This window comes from Macadamia integrifolia, unplaced genomic scaffold (assembly GCF_013358625.1).
Source record: "Macadamia integrifolia cultivar HAES 741 unplaced genomic scaffold, SCU_Mint_v3 scaffold951, whole genome shotgun sequence".
Lineage (NCBI taxonomy): Eukaryota > Viridiplantae > Streptophyta > Magnoliopsida > Proteales > Proteaceae > Macadamia > Macadamia integrifolia.
Genome location: NW_024870594.1, coordinates 36946 through 58637, shown reverse-complemented (window position 1 = coordinate 58637; position 21692 = coordinate 36946). Strand labels below are relative to the sequence as shown.

The 21692-nt window shown below is 41.0% G+C and overlaps 1 protein-coding gene across 2 annotated transcripts in view; it reads left to right on the top strand.

The window, feature by feature from the left end:
- Nucleotides 1-19806, top strand: part of LOC122070590 (alpha-glucosidase 2) — a 156834-nt gene extending 137028 nt beyond the window's left edge. For both annotated transcript variants that reach the window (XM_042634788.1, XM_042634787.1), the window contains exons 19-23: nucleotides 221-376; nucleotides 2364-2466; nucleotides 7249-7422; nucleotides 18406-18551; nucleotides 19285-19806. In XM_042634788.1, the coding sequence (XP_042490722.1) occupies nucleotides 221-376; nucleotides 2364-2466; nucleotides 7249-7422; nucleotides 18406-18551; nucleotides 19285-19478 (773 nt within the window). In that variant the 3' untranslated portion in view covers nucleotides 19479-19806. The remainder of the gene's footprint in view (nucleotides 1-220; nucleotides 377-2363; nucleotides 2467-7248; nucleotides 7423-18405; nucleotides 18552-19284) is intronic.
- The last annotated feature ends 1886 nt before the right edge of the window (nucleotides 19807-21692 follow it).

Genomic DNA, 21692 nt, shown 5'->3' with positions numbered 1-21692 from the left:
ATTGGTCTCTCGACCTGTTTATATTGACTATCTGGGAACTTGTAATCTTGTTTACATGCATTGGTTAGTGAGACCTGCAGGTCATAATATACTATGAAATGTATATTCTGTACTTGTGTATGTATATCTATCTTTATACGTATGCATGTGTGATTTATAGTCATTTATACTGATGACTCTGTTGCCTCATTGCCTGAGATATATAATATGTTCAATACAGAAAGCGCCAAGTGTATTCCTGGTGTAGAAGAGGTTTCAGAGCAGAAGGGAATTGACCTTTCAAGATCACCTATCGAACTGAAAAGTGGTGATTGGATTCTTAAAATGGTGCCATGGATTGGTGGTAGAATGATCTCCATGATGCACTTTCCTTCTGGTACCATCATTGCACTATACATTTACTTTTCTAGAATGATCTCCATGATGCATTTTCCTTCTAGTACCATCATTGCACTATACATTTTCTTTTCCTCGTCATTTAGGAATAGAAAACTTATTGATTTGTGCTCTTTTTTTTTTTTTTTTTTTTTTATAAATAAAAATATCATTGTCAAAAGGAAGAAAAGAATCTACAAGGGGGGGGGAGTGCATTGAGCCCAATAAAGAGAAGTGGCAGGCACAAGGCCAAAACATCTGGGCACTAGGCCATTACAACAGGGCACCAAAAGAGGAGGGGGGAGTAACCTCGGGGGGGGGGAGGGACAGGTTAAGGGGAAATGATGGAGGAGGGAGACCCTAGGAAGCAACCGTTAGCCTGTTCCTTGGGGTGTCTCTAATAGAACGGTGAAGGCAATCAAGTTTAGAGCTGACATCAAATTAGATGGCTTTTCAAATCTTATCATAAGAGAGAGAGTTGGAAGTCCATCTACGAATATTCAGCTCCATCAAAATATGGTTTATGTTAGCACAGAAGGCGAGCTTTCTAGCTATGTCACAGATGGACGATCCTCCAAACGACATATCAACCCAGATCAATTCTCAGCTCAAATGAAGAGGGCATCTGTTGGAGGGCCAGCAAGCCTTAAGAACCTTTTTCTAGATGGAAGAGGAAAATGGGCAAGACAAAAAAAGGTGGTCAGAGTCTTCGATGCCATTCCAGCAGAGGCAGCAAAAGGGGGAATTGGAATGTGCATGGAGACAAACAAGGACTGAGTGGGGAGACAGAGATTGCACGCTAGGCAGTAAAACTATGGGTGGGGATGTGGCCTTTGAACCAGATAATATTTCTCCAAGGGACGGTAGGGCAGATGGTACAAGAATGGTTCCAAGCAAAGGGAGTAGTAAGGATCCCCAAGGGGGAGGGGAGTCAACAGATCTTGTCATCTCTTCCGCGATGGCCCAAAGGGGTGGGGGGGAAGGGAGGACCAAAGATTAGAGAGAGGGGGTCAATAGAGGAGGGGTCCAAGAGCCAGAGGAGAGGATGGAGTCTATAGTGGCCGATTTAGGGATACCCGAAGCATAAATGATTCTGGGAGAGATCAAATAGGAGAGGATGCCAAAGGGATACCAAGGGTCAAGCCACAGGGAGGTTGAGGATCCATTGCCAATGGAGTAGGAAATAGCAGAGAGGGCCATGGGTCTAGAATTTAGAATTCCACGCCAAATCCAAGAGGGATCATGGGAGGGAGGTTGTCCAAAGGGAGTCTTGTTTGAGGGGGGTAGGAATAGGCCCAAGAGACCCGAATGCTCTTATGCTTGGTGGTGATCTTCCAAATGAGCTTAAGGATAGAAGCAGATATAACATCAAATATTCTATGAAGCCCAAGGCCACCCTCAAATTTTAGAAGACAGACTTTGTCCCAACAGACAAGCGGGAGGAGTCAACACCTTTCCTAGGGGAAGGCAGAGAGGAGGTTGTTGATGGATTTGGAGGTGAATGAGGGAAGGGAGAAGACTCTGGACCAGTAGAGACTAGAGATATAATGATTGGAGGACCGATCTGATGAAGACCAGACGACCAGCCAAGGACATATAATTTCTTACACATTGGTCTGGTTTGTTTCATTGTAAAACTTTCTATGCAAATGATATTTTACATTAAAATTTTACTCCATGTAAAATGTTCTATCTTTTCAATGCCTTCTCTTCTTTCTCTCTCTCTCTCTCTTTTCTTTTTTCCTTTTTTTTTCTTTTTTTGGAATTCACTTTAAAAAGAGTAGAAAATTCTATGTTACGGGAAAATTTTCCTTTTCAATATTTTACATGGAAACAGAGCCTTTTGGGAAATATTTCTCCACCCTCCCCCCTGCAGATAGCTCTATTTAGATGCTTGAAATCAAAGGAATTCAATTGGAAAAAAGGTAAGTGGATCTCGTTGTCATCATATTTGATACTAACGTCTGCTTATTGGATGCTTTTTCTAGGAACTCAATGGCTTCATAGCAGGGTTGAAGTGGATGGGTATGAAGAATATAGTGGTACTGAGTACCGCTCTGCTGGATGTTCTGAGGAATACATTGTCCTTGAGTGAGATAACCTCATCATCTCTTTGTTGCAGATTTTTTATTTAGATACTTCAATGTTGACCTTTACCAAAGAGAATGAAAACATTTGTAGTATGCTGTTTATGGCTATCGTTATTTTGGATATTACCATTATAAATTGAAATAATTTCCAATACCATGAAAGCTATGACGTAATTTACTGTGACTATTTCAATGCATAGAAAACTTTATGTAAATAGAAAAATAAAACGCAGGAAGAAAATAATTTCATTTCTATATGTGAATCCCGGGTTGACACTGAGAGGGGGTGAACAATGTCTACAAATTCTTTCCAAAATTAAACTAGACTACTCTCTCCCTGATGGCATTTCTCGTATGTCAATAAGATCTGCATTTGCGGTCTTATAATTATCTGTTTCACAAATACTGTTGTGTGATTGTCCACCTTGCAATCACTTAATGACCAGGTCTACCAGACAACCACACCCATCCTACAAGCATACACATTTCACAACACTCCAATACAAATTCATATACACATTACACAAGATGTAAGTGGTTCGGCCAACTACCTACTCCACAGAGCAACACCCTTCGGGTTTTGTATTTTGCTCAATACTCAAACTAACTTTTGACTACAGCTATAGTCTAGGACCCTCCAAGTACTATGACACCTACTTTAACCTTAGATAGCACTCAGGCTAGGGTTTCACCCACTCCCCTTGGTTTTTTTTAGTAGTAGGTTCATCACCCCTTGCAATGTATAAGAAATGTAAATTTACAAATCCCACCCCCTTGCTATGTCTTAGGTATTTCTACTCATACAACCTAAGCCAAAAACATACAAGGATTTGTTTAGAATTATTGCCTTCGCTGGTAATCCTTTTGAGTGACTTCACAATGATTCCCAATTAACAACTAGAATCTTCAACTATCACCTGGAGGAGACTTTAATATTCAAGTACATTGGTAGATGGTCACTTCTTTGTCTCCTCTCCTCTTCACATACCACTTTTTGCTTTTAATATACCTCAAGCACCATCATAGTACCTTCAATGCAGCCATTAATAACTTCCTTTGAGTTTTCAATCATTCAATGCACTATATCCTTCAAACAAAGGGTTTCATTAAGATTCGGGAATGAGAGCTAACAACTTGTATGTTTTCTCACTTCTATTGTATAGTTCTCGTAGAATGGGGAAGAACCCAACTTCAATCACCTCAAATGGAGTTATGGTTAAAAAGATATTCAAATTTGAATTTGGACAAACAGGAGAACTTCAAAGAGAACCTCTCTAGGGTCTGCAGTGCACCAGCGAAGCACCATAGCGCAGGGCAGATATCAGTCGTTAGATGAGAATCTTGTACTAGCAGAGATATACTGGGCGGACGGAGTCAGGGTGTAGCAGAATTCCTGCTTGACCCAAGCCACACGATGAGGATCCATATGACCCATGGCATTACGAACGTCAGTCAAACAGGTGGGAGATTGCGGCGAGTTGTACGACTAGGGAGAAGGCCCAAAGAGGGAGGGGGGAGAGTAGGAGGATTTTGAAGAAGACATGTCGAGGTGCTTCTGTTGGGCAAGAAGGATGACTAGTTGTTTGATTAAACTGAGTGTGGCAAAGAATGGAGCAAGGTCCGAATGGTTGACCCATTCGGGTGGGCTTGAGATGTGGGAGTGGTCAAGCGTGTGGGCCGAAGCAAAGGGATAGGATGGGGACCAGGAGATCTAATAAGAGTGGGAGTGGACTGAGAGATAGGCCTAGGGGGGAAGGCTTTAAAAGGCCCAGAGCATTGAAGGGATTGAGAAGAAGAAGATTCTCCTAAATTGGGCCCCACAGCAAAGGAAATAAGAGAGGTAAGAGGGAAGGACGGATGAGAGTGAGAAGAGTCTCAGGACAAGGAGGGGAGGGCTGCTATCCCTTACAAGAACTAAAATGATAAGCAACAGAGACGAGGACTATGCAGTGGCAGGAGGGATTTCTATTGGCTACGATGAAGGATTGTTTGTAGAAACGCAACCGTAAAACGATGCAGAAGATAATGGAAAAACAAGAACATGCAATGCACACAGATTTATGAGGTTCAGCAAGATTGCCTACGTCCCCGGTGAGATGAGATCCTGCTTCACTATCAATGGAGAATAGGGTTACAGCGCTCGTCCCTCACCTCTCAGTATTGCTTGCATTACAGAGAAATAAACCTTCGCTACAAATATATAGCGAAAAACCCTAATCCGGAAAGTACACAATTGCCCTCAAATAAAAAATTCGAGCGGGGGGCACACACCTTCTTCTATGTAGGGGGCCTCCTTCCCCCTTGTAACCCCCACGGCCCACTAACCGGCTATGGGGACGGCCGTCCTGCCTGTTAAGGCGCTGCACCAGTACTCCTTGGGTTAAACTATGACAGAATACAAGATATCGTACACCAGCATTGTTGACATGGGAGCTAGCAAAGGTCAGCGGAGGAGGGGGAGATGAGATGGTGGCAGAGATGACAGGTTCGTCAGAGGCAAAACAGTCGTCCATAGAGCTCAAGGCCAATGTCTAATAGTCTGGAGAAGCTAAGGGACCAATGGTAGGGGAAGGTTAGCAGGTTCATGGTCGTGACAAGAGGTAGATGTGGAGGCCCGTGCAAATGGCAACGGCAGCGACCACACAAGGTGGAGGTGGTATTAGAAGAGAGGTTGGCAGTAGGGGAGATAATGGGGGGAGGAAGTAGGGTTAGAGAGAAATAGTTTTTGAAGACCAAATTATGGGTTACCAGTGTAATTAGGAGGAGCAATTGAGGTGACTTTCTAGGGATGGGGTTCTTCAGTCGTTGTAGCTTAAGAGGGAGGATGGATGTGAAAGTCCCAAGACTGAGAATGCTTGATAAAAGCAGCTGGGCAAGGGGGCCTCTACCATTATTTGTCTATAAGGATCAGGGATTCAGTATTGAATCAATCCAATACTTTGTTCAGTCACTTCAGAACAAGGATTAAAGTATCGGTATCGGTCGTCGTATCGGTCAGCCAAAATTAGATACGTATCGGAGTGTATCGTATCTTATCGTATCGGAGATACGCTAAAGATACACACATAAATGGATAAGAAACATTTTTTTAAACACTTTTGCATAAAGAATTTGTAAAAAAAAAGCTTTTAATAACATGTATTATGCATAAACACTAAATTGAGAGTATCGTACTAAGAATTCAAGGTTTGTAGTTGTCCCATAAATGTAAAATCCTTGTTTTCTACCTTGATTTCTACTTTATTCTGAGAAAAATATGTCTAGTAACAACTTTGGAACAAAAACCCCTCAAAAAATTGTGTTTTATGAAAAATTATCCATCTTGGCCATTATATAACCGTAGCGCATTATATCAGTACATACCGATACTCACCGATACATACCGATCGATACATATCGATACTCACCGATACGTACCGATACTCATCGATACGTGCCAATTGATACATACCGATACATGCCGAAACGTACATTTTACCTCGATTTTATATTTTTTATAGTCGTATCGGTGCATATCGTATCATATTGATGTGTATCAGTGGTGTATTGATGCATATCGGTATGTATCATAGGATATATATTGATACGAAAGGATTTTAAAAATTTCATGTATCGTATCGATGTGTATCGTATCAGTCAGCTAATTTAAGATATGTATCGGAGGGTATCGTATCGGTATCGGAGATACTTTAAACCATGCTTCAAAAGTCAAATAAAATGCCTAATTCTATCATAAACTACATTCTCCTTAACTTTTTCACATTCAGTAGCAGCTTGCTGGTGCCCCTTCAGGTCAAGAAATCCTACAATAGGCAGCTATCCCCATATCTTCTCCTGAGCCATTTTGTTTCGCTCTGGCTTTCATGAGAACCCTCAAGGAAGGTAACTCCAATCTGTCTTGAAGGACTGCTTCCATCCCATATACCTTACTTTTTTTAAGAAAGATAAAATTCTTCATATACGCTATTTTCAGTCCAAGAGTCCTTTGTTTTGGGGCTTCGATCATCTATGGGCTACTGACTGCCTTCCCTTAACTTCATGGAAAAGATCATTGTTTAAGCTGGGTCCTTACTGATTTTCCAAGGGGGTGGCCAAATACTTTACAGTTGGTGTAGTGAGCCGGGAACCAATCAAAGCTAACTGCCTGCTTAAATGATAATCCCTCATCATCAACTGCATTGGTGAAGGATGGCATGGGAGATTTTGCAGCAACTACTACATATATTCTAGCAAAGGCAAGCCTATCCTTCTTCTTTGTCCTTCCATCAGAGTAGAGAGGCTTTCCTAGAATTGTGCCAACAATATTCAAGCCATTTTCGCACCAGAAATAAAACAGGACGGGCAGAGATACCCAAAGGGGAGGATGGAACGCAGATCGACCCTGTTGAGTTGAAGATGACAATCTCATTGCCTTAGAAGGATCAGCTTCCGACCAACATTCCAACGACCGCCTTTGAGCGCATGAGCTTTGTCTCCTTCATCCGAGAATTTGTAGATGAAGAAACCATTGTCTAGAATCTGATGATAAATTTTAGTTCTACAAACTTTGGTTCTTGAGCAGCTATTGTCTTATAACCATAGTCCATAGAAGCTAGGATCCTATCAGTAATTAAATGTTCATTTTCTTCAACTGGTTAGCTATTCCAAGCGTTAGTTGCCAAACTGACAAGATGGAAACAATAAAATTTCACCTGCTGCTGATTATTTCATGTTTAAGATATTGTGATTGATTTTTTTTTTCTTCTTTTCTGATTAATCTCTCTTAAATGTCCTGTCATTCCAGGCGTGATCTTCATCAGGCAGGCAAAGAGGAAGCACTTAAATTGGAAGGAGATATTGGAGGTGGATTAGTGATTGAACGTCAGATATCTATTAAAAAAGATAATCCTAGTGTTCTCTATATTGACTCCAGCATTGTAGCTCGCCAAGTTGGTGCTGGTTCTGGTGGATTTTCCAGGTAAGTCTTCTAACTTAAGATTTTGTTGAATATCACTGCAGAACTTAAGATTTTGTTGAATATCACTACAAAGACTATCTATCAAACTGTTTCTATACCTTCATTAACTATTATTTTCTTATACAGTTGTACCACATCCGTAGCAGATCTAGTTGCGTTCCCCCTCCCTTGCTTTCTTCTGGTCATATTTTCCTCTCCCTTGGGCAGTTATTTAATGGGTAATTTACAGCACCACCCCTTGGAGAATGCCAGTATTATAGGAACACCTTCTATTTCACCAAATTAGACTCAGACCCCCTACCGTCAGTCACTGTTACAGAATATACCAAGAATGCTGACATCAGTAGTTCATTTTTTTTCTAAATACCATTTTTCCCTTAAAAATAATGAAGTACCGAAATTACCCTCATTACTTATAGTCCCCAAATTGATTTCACCACAATCCTAACTCACTCTCACTTCATAAGATCCTCAGGGGTTTTTAGATCGACAGCTGCAACCCCTTCCAGCGACGGTGCCTATGGCAGCTGCGAACCCCCTCCAGTGACTACAGGTATGTTATTCTGCCTCTTCTCATTTAACCCCTTTCAGGGGAGCTGAAATTGTGAAAAGGAATGGCAATGAACACCGGAATGGCATTGAAGATTGAATTTGAAGCTGGCGTTGATGGAGAGTGTTGAGAGAGAGCTAATCTTGATATCGGGATTAGCGTTAGCCGCTGGACCCGATAGGGGCAGTTCTGTCCTATCGAGTCCCTATATGCGCTTTAGGGTTTGTTCTCTTGTAATGGGGGCATTCTAGTCCTTGTACACATTATTTTTAATCTTTATATACTAAGGATTCCTACGATCAGCCTCATTCTGGATTGATCGCAGGCTGCTCTCACCTTAAGGCTCTCTGTGGTTTCTCCTTTCTCTCTCTCTCTCTTCTCTTTTTTTCTCTCTTTTTCTAGTTTTACTGGTTTGGTTATAGGAATCTGGGATTGTAACATGGTATCAGAGCTTCTGTAATCAAATTAAAGTTTTGCATCATCATTCTCTGCTGATCTCAACCCTGCACTACTCCTCTTTGGTGCGCAGCCACCTATTGCTGCTCCTACCTTAAGTTTTTGGCCTGATTATAATGATATAAACACAATTAGGCCTTCCTACCTTTACTACATGGATTCAGCCCTTATTCTCTAGAATCGCTGAAGCCGATACACAATTCTGCAGGTTTTTAATGGCTGCTGCCCCTATGTGTGATGTGTTTTTGGCTGCTGCCCCTATGTTTGATGTGTTTTTTACTGCTGCCCTATGTGTGAAGCTCTACTACTTCACGGTTTAATGTGCTGCTGGTTTACTACTTCTCTACATACTCTACTAGGCTTTTGAAGCCTCCTTTTGCTGCTCTCATCAAGGTCGACACTACCATACCAACCCCCCTATCGGTTGGATATTGTTTTTTGGTTTCTTGGGGTCCGATTGCACTTTGGCTGCTATTTATCAGATCTGGTTGGTGAGTTCTACTTCCTTGATTGTCTTTGCACTATATACTTGTCATTAATTCTTGCTCTCATGGTTAGACCAAGACTACTACCCCTACCATTACCTCATCTGCATCGGACAATGTGAATGTCCAGATTACTTCTATCAAGCTTAAAGGAAACTCGAATTACCTTCTTTGGGATCAGTCGATCAAAGTTTATCTGATGGCAAAGGATAAGCTTAATTATACCATCTCTAATCCTCCCAAAGAATTTGACACTGGTTATGCTCAATGGCAGAAAGAGAATGCATTAATCTTAATTTGGTTATGGAATAGTATGGAACCAAATGTGGCTGCCAATGTCATGTTTCACTCTACTGCCAAGGGAGTGTGGAATGACTTGAAGGAGACCTACTCTCAGGAGAAGAACATGACCCGTATCTATGATATCTATGAAAAACTGTTTCAGTTTCGCCAGTCGGACAAGCCACTTTTCGAATATTACAGTACTTTCAGAGGTATAGTTGAAGAACTCAATGTCTTCCAACCCTTGACATTGATAAATTGAAGGCTCAGCGTAACGAGTTCTTCGTCTCTAAATTCCTGGCTGGTTTGAACAATAACTTGAAGGCAGTGAAGGGTCACTTACTTACAGGGGATACTGTGCCTACTCTGAATGATACCTACTCACGACTGTAGCAAATTACTTCCTCCACTAAACCTGATTAGTCTACCAAAGACAGTTCTGCCTTCTACGCCAACCGTGGACGTGGTCGTGGTCGTGGTCGTGGGGGAGGTTGTGGGTCTGCTTGTCGAGGATCTGGTGGATAGCCTTCTAATCGTTCAGCTTGCCAGTGCACTTTTTGTGGAAAGCCCAACCATACTGTTGAGACTTGTTGGGCAAAGCATGGCAAACCAGAGTGGGCAACACAATTAGCTAATCATGCAGTGTCTGATGATGGTACTGACACAATGGCTCCAATTGATCCTAAACCAACACCTTTTTTAGAAGATTCAGCTACCGATCTGCACGGTGACATCAATCAGTTGCTCCGACACTTGCACACTCTTGAGGCATCCTCTACTACATCTCATGGTGAGTCTACATCCGCTGCTACTCTAGCTCACACAGGTACTTCAGCCCTTCTTATTACTACATCTACTCCTTGGATCATTGATTTAGGTGTCTCTGCCCATATGATCGGTAAGTCATCACTCTTTCAGAATTTTTCTACTAATGCCAGTTCCAATTCTGTTATCCTTGCTAATGGCACTTCCACACTAGTCCTTGGATATGGTACTATTTCACCTACCCCATCCATTAATTTATCTTCTGTCTTACATGTCCCTCAATTCCCACTAAGTTTTCTCTTTGTAAGTTAATTAATCCATTCTTTAAATTGCTCAGTAACCTTCTTTCCTTCCTACTGCGTATTTCAGGATCTTCACACGAGGAAGATGATTGGTGGAGGGCGTGAAAAGGATGGGTTATACTACCTCAATAGCGGCTGTCCCCCTTCTACTGTTGTTGCTACGACTGTTGGGGACGTGACTCCTTTCCATTGGCACTGTTGTTTAGGTCATTTATCACTTTCTAGGTTACAACTTTTATTTCCTAGTTTTAAGTCTGTCCTCAGGTTAGAGTGTAAGGCATGTGAGTTGGGTAAACATCATCGTGTGTCTTTCCCATCTCACTCTGTGTCTCGTTGTCCGTCTTTATTTTCTTTAGTCCATTCTGATGTATGGGGTCCTTCCAGAGTCGATAACAGATTTGGTTTTCGCTATTTTGTGACTTTTGTGGATGATCATTCTCGCCTTACATAGCTGTACATGTTAAAGGAATGATCCGAATTTTTACATGTGTTTCACAAATTTTATAATGAAATAAAAACTCAGTTTGGCATTCCTATTAAAAATTTTCATTCTAACAATGCTTTAGAATATGCTCATTCTGATATATCTAAGTTTTGTGATATCCATGGGATGATACACCAAACTAGTTGTGTCTATACCCCACAGCAAAATGGCGTAGCAGAGTGCAAGAACCGGCATCTCATTGAGGTTGCTTGTGCCATTATGCTTCACATGCATGTTCCTAACATTTTTTGTGTGATGGTATTTTAACCACTTGTTATTTGATTAATCGCATGCCATCCTCTGTCCTGGGGAATAAGTCTCCATTTTTTGTTCTGTTCCCTAATTTACCCAGTTTTACTGTTCCACCCCGTGTCTTTGGGTGTGTATGTTTTGTCCATAATCTGCATATGCAGGTTGACAAGTTGTCCCCAAGGTCTACTAAGTGCATCTTTCTGGGTTACTCTCGTACCCAAAAAGGATATAAGTGTTATGACCCCATTACTCATCGGAATTTTGTCAGTGCTGATGTGACCTCTTTTGAAGGTACATCATTTTATTCTCCTCAGGTGTCCCAGTCTAGTCCAGAGTGGTCTTCTCCATCTCCTCCACCCATACCCTCTCTTATATCCCTAGCTGATGCTCCTAGTACCAATGACTCACCTCCCCTACAGGTTTATCAGCGCAGGAAGAAGACTGGACAGCTTGGTGGCGAGATTATTAATCTGGAAGATTCACTCCTTCCATTGCCGTCTTCTGCTGGTGAAGCTCCTCTTCCTCCTCCGCCTGATGACTTACCAATTGCACATCGTAAAGGTACACATTCCTGCACTCAGAAGTCTATGGTTGTATACCCTATTGATAACTTTGTGTCATTATCTCTTCCCTCTCCCATCTATGGCCTTACACTATCCCTTTCCACTAACACCATTCCTCGTTCCCATAATGATGCCCTCCGTATTCCTGGATGGAAGGCTGCCATAGATGTAGAAATTGATGCTCTCGTGAGTTGTGGTACCTGGAGCCTAGTAGATTTACCTCCTGGTAAGGATCTGGTTAAGTTTCGCTGGGTGTACACTGTTAAGTATCATTCTGATGGCTCTGTTGAGTGGTTAAAGGCCCGTCTGGTTGCTGAAGGATATACTCAGACATATGGTGTGGATTACTTTGAGACATTCTCTCTGGTTGTCAAACTGAACTCTGTTTGCCTTGTTATTTCTCTTGCTGTCAACTTTGATTGGCCATTATTTCAGTTGGACATCAAGAAGAATGTTTTTCTATATGGTAATCTTCAGGAGGAAGTGTATATGGAGCAACCTCCTGGTTATATTGCTCAGGGGGAGAATACAGGTCGTGTGTGCCGCTTACATAAGGCTATTTATGGGCTTAAACAGTCCCCTCGAGCATGGTTTGACAAGTTCAATGCTACCATTGTCACGTGTGGTTTTTCTCAGTGCTATTATGATCATTCAATATTTGTTCGTGACAGAGGTGACAAGTTGGTGGTCTTGGTGGTATGTGTTAATGACATTATTCTTACTGGCAATGATGAGGCAGGTATTTCTGAAGTAAAGGCTCATCTCCAGCGCCATTTTCAGACCAAGGATCTTGGCTATCTCCATTATTTTCTCGGGATTAAGGTGATCCGCTGCAAGAAAGGGATCAGTCTGTCTCAAAGAAAGTATGTTGTGGATCTTCTATCTGATACTGGGATACTTGCATCCAGACCTGTTGATATTCTTATGGACCCTCACCAAAAGTTCGGTGTTGATGATGGTGAACCGTTTCAGGATGTGCATCAGTACAGGAGTTTCATTGGCAAGATGATTTAGTTGATTGTGACTCGCCCTGACATTTCTTATGCTGTTGGAGTTCTTAGTCAGTTCATGCAGTCTCCTCAAAAAGCACATTAGGATGCTGTTGTCCGTGTTTTTTGTTATCGGAAAGGTGCTCCTAGAAAATGATTGATTTACTGTCCTAATCGGCATATGGATCTTGTTGGCTACTCTGATGTTGATTGGGCTGGCTCTACTAGTGATCGGAGATCTACCACTGGATACTGTACCTTTGTTGGAGGGAATCTTATTACGTGGCGTAGCAAGAAGCAGACTACTATTGCGCGGTCCAGTGCAGAGGCAGAGTACAGAGCTATGGTTCATACCACGGCTGAGTTCATGTGGCTGCGGTCGTTACTCTTGGAGTTGAGATTTCCAATGACTAAGCCAATGAAGATGTATTGTGATAACTAAGATGCAGTTTACATTGCTAGTAACCCGGTCTTCCATGAGAGGACCAAACACGTAAAGGTGGACTATCATTTTGTTTGTGATGTTTTGAAGAAGCTGATTGAGACTCCGTTTGTTCCTTCAGCGGATCAGTTAGCTGAAATGTTTACTAAGTCTTTGTTTACTCCTAGCTTTCGCAGTGGTTGTACCAAGCTGAGCATGGGTGATGTGTATGCTCCAGCTTAAGGGAAAGTGTTGAAAGAGAGCTAATCCCGATATCAGGATTAGCTTCAGCCGCTGGACCCGATAGGGACAGTACTGTCCTATCGGGTCCCTATATGTGCTTTAGGGTTTGTTCTCTTGTAATGGGGGCATTCTAGTCCTTGTACACAGTATTTTTAATCTTTACATACTAAGGATTCCTGCGATCAGCCTCATTTTGAACTGATCGTAGGCTGCTCTCACCTTGAGGCTCTCTGTGGTTTCTCCTTTTTCTCTCTTTCTCTCTTTCACTTCTCTTTCTTTCTCTCTTTTTCTAGTTTTACTGGTTTGGTTACAAGAATCTGGGATTGTAACAAAGAGAATAGAGAACCCATGTTGGTTAAGCTTAGGAAGGTCCGATTAATGGGAGTTATTAAGCATCGATGCATCAAAAGAGAATGCGCTTCAGGGGTAGAGAAGAATCAAAAGGGGAAAATCGGATTACTGGAGTTCCGACGAGGATGTTTACTGGAGCTTACATGAACAAAAGAAGAACAAAAAGAATAAAATCGAAGCTCCTTACAAAAGAAGAATCAATGAGTCAAAATAAAGTTCAGAACTCTCAAATATACATCATCCCTCGAAAACTTACCATAATTGAAGAGCTATTTGATGATCATCGAACTTTTGATTCAGAAAAAGTGAGAACAGAAAAATGAGAAAACAAAGTAGTAGCTTTTATAAGGAATATAATGGAGTGGTGGATAGAATAATAACATTAAAAAAAGGAGAATGTGAAAAAGTGAGGATTCACTTCAGAAGAAATGAAAAATTAAATAAACAAAGAAGAAGGTGGTTTTTGATTAGTTGATTCTGATTAGTGACACATAATCACCTGTCAAAAAAATTGAAAACCCAACTTCAATTAAAGATGGAAGAAACACTACCACAATCTGTGTGTTCTCGTTTTTAGAACAGCCAAGTCGGCCTCGAGGCTCAGAGAGAGTGTGTGTTGCGGATGGTCACGAGACTCACGACTCATGACTGGAACCACCGGCGGTACTACTGTTGCGGACGGTCTCGACGAACGACTCAGTTAGAAATATCTTAAGCAAAATATGATTTGATTATTTATTTTAGTCAAAAGTGTCATTTCAAATCCTTAACGGAGACTGACGGTAGGGGGTCTGAGTCTAATTTGGTGAAAGAGATGGCGTGTTCCTATAATACTGGCATTCTCTAGCAGGTGGCGATGTAAATTACCCTTATTTAATTGAAGAATCTCAGAATAGCAAGTACAACATCTCACTAGCAGCAATCCCGAGTTCCCAAGCATAAAACTCTCCACTGATGCTGAAGCACGGGAAAAAAATAGTCCGATTATGGGTTACAAAGGAAAAGAAGTCCCAAGATATAATCATGGCCTCATGACCCCTTGCCCATATAAAGTAGCTTCATTGAAAATTTAAAAATAAAAATCCATAAGAATTTCATTATGTCTTGGATTATAGCTAAAGTGATAGGTGCACCTGTTGTGCCACGGTTTCCTTGTGAATGTGCAAAACAAAATACACACCTGAATGTAGGTGAAATAGGTTGTAGTGGCACAACCAAACCCCTGGAACCGATACCTTCCAACCGAATCTGGGTATGGGTAGCACTTCAATTCGGCTTGCTCGAATCCCTCTCCCATTCTGGTATTTCGAGAACCAGTGGGGCATGTGATTCCAGCGGGTAAAAAGGCATTTAACAACATCTGTTCAGCTTAACATTGTTGTATTGGTTGTCCTTGTTGGCAACCTTAGCCATGTGTCAATAATGAGGTGGCCAGAGGTGATGACGTGGCAGTGTATGATCACTCTGATGACATGGCAGTGCTTAGTGCCATGTCAGAGGTTATGTGGGTGTAGAGGGTGCGACTGATATTTTTCATGAGTTTCCAAGCAAGTTGTCACAATATTTGATCAAATTTAGGTTGTGGGCATTTAATATGGAGTATTTGGTAGTTGGTTCCTTCAGGGATGTTATAGAATACAAAAAATGGTTTTCAACGCATCCTGAATCGTCTCGATCTGACTTCAAATGAGAGAGTTATAGCCAGTGCAATGTTCAAGGGCATTGTGGTCATTTCACATGGATGATTTTGAAGACGGGATGTTACGAAGAATTGTATTGCTATAAGTTGTGAACCCAACACAACTGGTTTCGGTGCGAACCGAGTTCATATGAAGGAGCTACAGAAATTTCCGTCCGGTCACTCCAAAAATGACAAAAAAAAAAATATACCACGAAGAAGCTCTCAGTGTTCACTTTTTTACCTTGGAGGTTGATCAATAAATTCTCATATTTTAGGGCTTATTTTTTATTTCCAAAAGTCGCAGCAGGTGCCTGATGGGAAGTTCCAATTGAATCACGTCAGTGAGGTGGTTTTCAGAACGAGTTCTTTTTAGTGCAGATGGCTGTAAGCAATTTCAAGAGTATGTGGATCCCGTATTGATGCACCATAGGGTGCCATTTCAGCACAATTCGAATCCAACGTTATAGGTGGTTAGATTGAAAAAATACGGTGTACATGTCATACACCATACTAAAGATTCCAATTTAAGAGCTTATATATCACCACATTTTCAAATGAAAATCAAATAGCCTGGATCTAATCGTGCATGGATAAGCCAATGAGCAGTCAAAACATGTCAATGTTGCTTTCATAGGACATATTTCGGTGCTTTTCATGTGTACCAAGATGAAGATATGCTGCTCCAAAGATTCCAAGGCACAAGTTGTAGTTGGGTACTATCGAGTTTCAATGGTCTGCGATACACCATATCATCGCCATGCTAGAGTGTTGCTTGCATTTACATACACTTACCCAAAGATTCCATTTATTGATTCCTCATTAGCCAAACTTCGAACAGTGATACTTTGTCGAGTGACTCAAAATGAACTGTTCTCCATTTTTTGTCTTCTTTTTCTCTGAAACGAAAAATGAGAAAGAAAAGAGAAAGTGGCAGAAATTGAAGGAGAAGAAGCTTGAAGGCTTTGGAGCATTAAACCCCTACATCTACCTTTTCCCTTTGAAAAATGGGATTCATTGAAGGGCCAAGGAAGAGGTAGCCAAGCCATTATTTCCAATTCTATGGGGTTTATGGTTTTGTGAAGCAAGAAGGAAGAAGAAGAAAGAAAGAGAAAAAAGAAAAGAGTAAAAGTAGTGGAAGGTCCCTTTCCTTGAGGAAAGGGGGGTATAGGTCAAGAGGACGAGCTAAGTGAGTCGGGTGGATCAAAGGGTCCGAAAGGAGAGGCGAGAGGCTAGAAGGGGTGATGGGCTAAGAGTGAGCCGTATTGGTCAGACCAGAGGAGTTGTGGGATTTGGCCAAGAGAGAGTTAGAAAGAGAATGGGCCAGCATTAAGGGGTGGGAATGGACTTGGCCAGAGAATATAAGAGAGTGGGCTTGTGCCAAAGAGAGAGAGGAGGAATAGGAGGCTTAGTTAGACGGTTAGTTACAGGCATGGTTTTAAGTATTAGTACGTATCGTACCGTATTGTACGTATCGGCCCTTACCGATACGATACTACCAATACGATACATATAAATTTTCAAATCCTTTTGTATCGATATGTATCCTACGATACACACCGATACGATACAATACGCATTGATACGTACCGATACTCTATGGAAAATTAAAATCATTTATACATACGGATACGGTACGATATGTATCGATACGGTGTTGTACGGTCATATAATGGCCAATATGGGTCATTTTAAAAAATATATATATATATATATTTTTTTTGAGGGGTTTTTTGTTCCGAAGTTGCTGCAAGCCTTTTTTCTCTGTAACTAAAGTGGAAATCAAGGTTGGGAACAAGGATTTTACATTTATGAGGCAACTACAAACCTTGGATTCTTAGTGCGATACTCTCAATATAGTGTTTATGCATATTACATGTTATCTATAGTTTTTTTTAATAATTTTTTTATGCAAAAGTGTATAAAAAAGTGTTTTCTATCCATTTATATGCGTATCTTAGCGTATCTCCGATACGTATCTTAATTTTGGCCGACCGATACGGAGACCGAGACCGATACTTTAATCCTTGGTTACAGAAGGGAAAAAGAAACATTTCCAAAGGAGAAGGGAGGGGGGAGAGGGGGGAGAAAAGCGTTGCCAGCCAAAGAAGGGAAGTGTAACAAGGAATTTGGCGGAGCAGCAGGGGTATCTTCTCGAAGAGGCAAGAGATCCATAGCAAGGTTCAAGAGGGATGAGGGGAAGAGAAAGTGGAGTTAAGGTGGCCGTGGACAGAGTTAGGCAACAGAGATTGGCAGGAATTGGCAGGTGTCGCAGGGAGTACACAGGTTGACAGGGCTGCTGGAAAGCAAAGGGCGAGACAGATTTTAGTGAGCAGAGACAAAGCGACTGACCAAGTCACCGAGGGATCAGGTGAAGGACTGCCAGGTAAAGGGATGCGGCCAGGATGGCTGGGGGAGACAGACAAGAGGAGTTCTGAGAGGGCAGTGGTTCCTACTACTCCTCCGCCCATGGCTGGGGTGGCGGGAGACAGCCAAGTGGTGACGGCGGATAGATGGTAGAAACTCGAAGAAGAGAAGGGGTTGAAGGTGGGGCAGCCTGAGGAGCAGGGGTAGAATGAAGGTTGGTGAGGGATAGCCGGGGTGTATCTTCGGATGAAGGGAAATCTATGGTCTCATCAGGAGCAGGGGGCTTCAACTTCAAGCAGGACACTGTGGAGTGACCAAATCATTTGCAGGTGGTGCAGTGCGGAAGAACCAAATCGTAGCTAATTTCTTGGTGGAAGGATCCACCTTCATCATCCATAACAATCACTGAGATAGGGGGAGCAGACTCGGCTGGAACTTTCATTGCTAGTTACTTCACAAGTTATAAAAAATTTAGGCTATCTATATTAGAGAGAGGAAATGTGATGTAGTATCCATTTGTTAGCTATAAGAGAAGAAGAGCCTGCAGTTCCAGTTTTGGACGAGTTTTCTGGTTCATTAGGGCTCTGTTTCCAAAGTCTGGTTCACCCAGAAATCTTCAGGTCGTGGGGTTGTTTCTAGATCTTTAGTTTCCTCCCCTTTGGTGACTTAAAATACCCCATTCAATTGTGAGAATCATTTTTCGTTAAAGAATGATTTTTCGTTAAACTGTTAATTTATTCTCATCTTATCTGACATTGACTGTGTGTGCTTTTTTAATTTTGTATCATGTTGTAGGTTGGTTTGCTTGCGAGTTCACCCGGCCTTCAGTTTATTGCACCCTTCGCAGTCTTTTGTCTCATTCATTTCTGTAGATGGGACCAAGCATGAAATTGGGCCAGATTCTGGTGAATTGTTCCTTGAAGGAGACCTGCTGCCTAATGGTAATAATTTATTATTATTATTATTATTATTATTATTTTGGCCTTCTCTACACAAGTACTCATTTCAGCAACATGACGAAGACTTTGAACATAAAAGAGCCCATGCTGGTTGTTAAAACGTGTTCATATACATGTTGTAGCCCTTACATAACAGCTCGAGCTTTTGGGATAAGTGGTTATAAAATAGTATCACAGCCAAGAGGTCGAGTGTTCGATCTCTGGTAAGCGTGAGGGGTTTGTGTTATGTGTTATTGTGCTCCTACAGTTTGTGTCCATTGGTGCCACTTGATGGTGTCACATGTAAATCCATGTGTTTGTAGGCCTGCACCTGTGGGGTGTTGACGTGTGTTGATATACATTGCTGTTGATTGAGCTGTTGTAACACTAGTTTTTTATCCTCTCGTTCAAAAGCTCTGTTATTGGTTTGCTTGAGAGAGAACAGAGATTCCAAGGATCTTAGCCATCCTACTACCTGACATTTCATGGAATAAATTTGATGACTATACTAGTCAAGTTGGTATGGTAGTTCTTGAATGTCTTAGCACATACTATTGTGGACTCATGCTATGTTAAACTCATTGATCAGAGCGTACAGTTACAAAATTGCATGTGGAATTAAAAATACGTGAGAACTTTCCACTTTCTGAGTAGGGTATCCAGAACTGAAGGTTTGTGTTATGAGAACTTAAGGATCAAGGAACATTATTTATCTAAGGAGATTTCTCATTTTCAGGGGAATGGATGCTCGAGGATAGAAGCTTGCATTTGGGTCTGGTGAACCGGTTTAACATCAACGAGGTTTTTAAGTGTCTTATCCATTGGGGGACGGGAACAGTTAACATGGAACTGTGGTCTGAACAGAGGCCAGTTTCAAAAGCATCTCCTCTGAGAATCTCTCATGAGTATGAGGTGAGAGAAATCTCATAATCTGCCCCCCCCCCGCTTCCTCCTTTTACTTGGACGATTTTGTATGTCAAAAATCAGATAGCAAACATATTCGATATGAACTTTCAAGGTTTGCTTTTCACTGAGAGCTGATGTTATATTCCATTTGTTATCAATTGTATGGGTCACTCATGTTTGGAACTCTTATAGAATTTGTGGGGGTCTTGAGAAAAGAGACTAATTGTTATGTGAACTGAATATTCGATATCCAGTGTGTTTGTCACCTCTCTTGGAGAGGTACAGCAATAGATAATCTATATTACAACCCCTCCCCATAAATTAAAATAAAAATTGTCTAATTCATTATCCAGCTTTCTGATTTTATTGTGATACATAGCTTATGCAGATTTTGAACTACATATGGTAGACTAGCTAAAGATAATTGATGTACCAGAATATGGTGCTTGTAAGGTCTTTGAACTCCATGTGGTGGACGGATAAGAAAATGGTTTTTGTGGGAGAGTGGCCGTTCCGCTGCCACATGGGAGGCAAAATCATTACCCGTGAAATGCAAAATGATATCCTTATTGATACTTTTTTGTGTGCTCCCATTGGCACCTGCCTGTGTGTAGGAGCCACACTTTTCCAAAAAGGTAATTATCTACCAGATTTGAAAGTGGGGAAGGAACTCTGGGTGGGCCGCTGCCTTTTTTTTTTTCTTTTTTCTTTTTTCTTTTTTCTTCTTATAAGACCCACGTTGAGGCCTGACAGAGGGACCCACTAGAGGTCAAAAGCCACACTTGTTACATACTACTACTATTTTTTATGTAGATTAGATAGGGTGGGGTGTAGGGATGGTCGAACTCACTAGCTACCCTTGATGTTGGCTGATAAGCCCATGATTGATTGAGCTTCAAGATGGCAATCTTCCCAGTTCCCACTGTAGCTTCTTCACTGGTTCATCCAGAAAAATTTGGACCCATTAGATCTCGGATCTGGCTCCTCTATAGAACCCAGGGATCATAGAGTAATCCAATGGTTGGGAGGGCCTGAGCACATGTCCTGAGGTCAACCCCAACCATGGGATCACTCTTTGATCCCTAGGCTCTATGGGGAAGAATCCTATAATTGGATCTCTCCGTTCAAAACTAGAAATCGTACCTACTAGGGAAAGCGTTTGCTGACAACCTTTCTCCAAATGGAAAGAAGGGCATACAATAAAAACAAAGTTCTCAAGAAAGTGAACTTGGGAGATTCCTTTTCAAAACAGATCTTTGGACCCTAAGGCTAATCAAATTGAAGGTAGAGTTCAGAGTAAATATGCCAAAAGTTGAAGCAATCCACAACCTGATCCTCCTGAATGGCATGGAATGCTTCAAGGCTCCGTCTGGAAGGGGAATTAAAATTTTTATAATCTTTATCTCAAATGACTATATGATTAACTCTAAATTATTTAATATTTGGTTATTAAATATTATTTTACTTTGTATTGGAAGCGCTTTGCTATAAAGCGTAAAATAAAAATTACATGTAAAATGTATCATTATTGGATTTTGTAAAAAAAATAAATAAATAAATAAATTTTGTACAGTCACATAAGGTAATCATTAAAAAATAAATAAATAAATAAAATCTTTTTTAAGTGTTAAAATCTCACTTTCCTTCCCTTTAAATTTTCCTTGCAACCAAACATAGCGGAAGAGAAAATTTGAAATAGGAGTCCATTGGTTGGCTACTACTTGTGTAGCATCTTGAAGCAATGAGACAGACCATAATAAAACTATACAATCTTCAATTTTGGGAGAAACAAATAAAGAAAAGGTACCCAATACACAAATTCAAAAGTAAATCTTTTAAAACTCGATACTTGTCTGATAGTGAAGCCTCTTAAAGTCTCATTATGAAATAATTTTATAGAAACCTTGAGCCTAACCAAGAGGATCCAGAAAGAAAATATTTTTTCTAAGATTTTTGCAATTATCCTAAGGCCTTTCTTACATCGTATAGTGTTTCCCATTCAAATTGCTTTTGTTAGGGATAGACGCATCTCAGACAACATAATTATCGCACTAAAGATTTTTCACATCTTATGAAGTCATAAAAGGGAAGAGTGGATAGGCAGACCTTAAGTTAGATATGTCCAAAGCCTATGAAAAGATAGATGGGATATAGTTGTCTTTAGTGATAAATTTCTTGCAGTCAAACTAAAAAGGTGTACTACCCAAAATTATCTCTTCATTTCAATCGGTTTTTATC